The 3,125-nt window shown below is 36.4% G+C and overlaps 1 protein-coding gene across 1 annotated transcript; it reads right to left on the bottom strand.

The window, feature by feature from the left end:
• Positions 1–333: 333 nt before the first annotated feature.
• Positions 334–1,535, bottom strand: Tsp_06085 (hypothetical protein). The gene is given in 5 exon segments (XM_003380325.1): positions 334–448; positions 1,012–1,063; positions 1,337–1,413; positions 1,431–1,519; positions 1,530–1,535. 5 exon segments carry the CDS (start codon positions 1,533–1,535, stop codon positions 334–336), a joined length of 339 nt encoding a protein of 112 aa, XP_003380373.1.
• Between the last annotated feature and the right edge of the window lie 1,590 nt (positions 1,536–3,125).

Raw genomic sequence — 3,125 nt, 5'->3', positions numbered from 1 at the left:
CCTAAGGCTATGCCTCAGGCAAAATTCTGAAAATTTCGAATTTTTTAAAATATAGCCCCAGGCTTTCCCCTCAGACTATGCCCGAGGGCAAATAAAAATTTGCATATGCCCTTAGGCTATTCCCCAGGCAATTTATAGCACAAAATTTGGCCTAAGGGGGGTTTTATGCAAATTTCTTAATCGCCTCAGGGCAATATGCAAATTTTTATATGCCCTCAGGCTACGCCTGGGGCTATGCCTCAGGCAATTTTTTGAAAATTTCGAAATTTTTTGAAATTTAGCCGCAGGCGTCGCCTCAGGCTATTCCCCACGCATGACTACGCCCAAAGCATTTTATTGCACAATATTTGCCTTCAGGTGGATATGCAAATTTTCTTTTGCTTTCAGGCTATGCCCAGGGCATTCCCTCAGGTATTTTTTTCGAAAATTTGCATAATTCAGCACCCGGCTGCAATTTTATTCCTACGTCTTTCAATTACACCACTACTTAACTGCGCTTTCCCGTACTCCACTCAGCGTAGAGTAACGCCTCATACTTACCTATACTTTTAATTTATACTTACCTGCCTTATACTTACCTATACCTATTACTTTAATCCACTTTACTCTACGATATCATTCTTTATACTTACCTGCAACCTACCTTTTCATTTTACTCACCTGCACCCTACGTTATCGTACTTACCTTCAGTACTTACCTGCACGCAATCACTTTAATATATCCTCTTCGACTCTACTTACCTGCATTCCACTTACCTGTGCGCTGTTCTTTGATCCTCGTACCAGTATTTTACGCTATCAGATCCCTAGTGCTCTTAATGGAGATTGTAAAAGAGAAAAAATTCTAAAAAATAAAATTAGAAATAAAATTCTAAAAGATTCTAAAAAGACATGCCATGATTCTAAAATTCATAGTTGAATATAGTTGAATTGAATATAACAGATATAGATATAACAGGTATATAATAATAATAGAAATATAACAGCAGCATAATAAAAATAACCACTTACGTTATTCGATGGAGATCATTCAAGATGCGGCTTTCGTCTTCACAGTTACGCACTAAAACATTAAATACAAAACACTTCTACAAAAAAATAATGCCATTCTTCCTTACCTTGCGTGACAAGGAAAAACATCAGAACCGTAGGAACCGCAATTTGAGAGTGCCATCAGCTGCGACTAAACAAAAATTTTCTGATGACGTAATCCATTGCTATCAAGAACAAAATGCTGAGATGTACAGCGACATGTTCTCTTTATTTAACCTATTTGATTGCTGTTCTTGTAATCAAATGTATCAAATTCCTTCTTACTATTTGTGATAAGGCACACTGGGACGGCTAGAAAACGCCAGGTGAGCACTGGTTGGCCTCAGTACAGGCTTCATGAGACCACATAATCCACAGCTACTATAAACAAAAACTACTTACTAATTTTTGTCATATCACATTGGAAACGCATTGACGAATGATCTATACGGGCACCAGCGCTACTCAAATGTCTCAACGTAATCTGCTAGAATTACAATCATTTCTTTCTAGTTCTTATGATAAGTGAAACCTCACTAGTACCAATGATGAACGTCACTGCGTCAACTTCAACTCAGGGCCATCAGAAGAAACATCGAATTCGCTTGATGTTAATGTAATGCTGTCATGGATAAAATGTGCACGCTTTACCGTATCCAACTGCAATCAGGAGGAAGTTAAATACTTACGCATGTTTTTGATGCCACATTTAGAACAAACCAATGTGAACATGACTAATCACGGCGTCCAGAACGAAAGGAACTTGTAAACAGTTCAGCTAATGATGTTATCTGTTATTATAAATATTCATGTATTCATATTCATATTCATATTCAGATAGATATTCAAATTCAATCCATGTAACACTCGCATCTTCAAGCTATCTAATTAATCAAATTCAATACTTACTGATGAACGATACTATTTGTGATAAGCAAAGGCACACTGGGACGGCTAGGAAACGCCTTTACGGCCATGCTAACACGGGTTGCAAACGGTGCAAGCTTCATGGGATGACGTAATCCATAGCTATTATAAACAAAAGCTACTCACTAATTTTTGCCATATCACATTCGAAACGCACTGACAGCACGAACGCTGCTCGGCTGACTCAGCGAAATTGCCAAAATTACAATCCATTCCTTCATACTTTTATGATAAGTGAAACCACACTAGAACAACTGGGAAACGTCACTGCACCAAACACTGTACTGTGCGATCTAACTGCAATCAGGAGCAAATTCAATACTTAAGGATGTTTGTGATGCCAAATTTAGAACGAAATGATGTGAACATGACTTACCACGTTGCCCAGAGCAAAAGCAATACCATAAAAACTCAGCTGATGACGTAATCTGTAATTACAGAAGTTACCTAATTCTGCCTATATCTAATACGCCTATCGTCTCGCTATCTAATTAAACATATTCACACTTACTGTTTTTTGTCATAAGTTTTTTGAACGCTATGTCAGCAACTCCAACAACCACTGTTCAACAGCTTTTACTTGTCTTTACTGATAATAGATTGCATCTGGGCATTTTCAAAATGTAGCAAGGCAAATGTAATTTTCAATTCTTAAAAGAATTGAATTGAATCAGAATAATCTATGATATCACATACATGATAATTTAACATTAGTGCTACTGTTAGAATGAAAGCAATGTGGCGCTATTGGCATTGCCACCTTTAACCTAAATTTAACAAAAAAATAAAAGTAAAAAGCAAGGCATATTTATCATGATGCATAGTTACCATATTCAGTTAGTTTTCAGAATTTGGTTGTTTCATATTCATGGATATGAAAATAAAATAATGTAAATTCTAAAAGTGAATTATATTAATGCAGTCATCTATAAATAAAAAACAGAAATAGGTACTTCTTCGTCTTCAGCATCTGATGTATCTAAAACTTAGCAAAAATAACACTAGAAAAAACACCCGCCAGTTTCCATTCACCATATATGTTAAGCAACATGCATACCATACCACCACCAAAATATCAAATCCCACTTACCAGTTATTCCTGGATAGTGTTGAAGAATGGAATTTAATTGACCCCGTGCTAAAATGATAACATTGCAGTGACCTGC

The sequence above is a fragment of the Trichinella spiralis genome (genome assembly GCF_000181795.1).
Source record: "Trichinella spiralis strain ISS 195 chromosome Unknown Scfld2, whole genome shotgun sequence".
NCBI lineage: Eukaryota > Metazoa > Nematoda > Enoplea > Trichinellida > Trichinellidae > Trichinella > Trichinella spiralis.
Note: the sequence above shows the minus strand (reverse complement) of the source record. Positions and strands in the feature narration are given on the sequence as shown.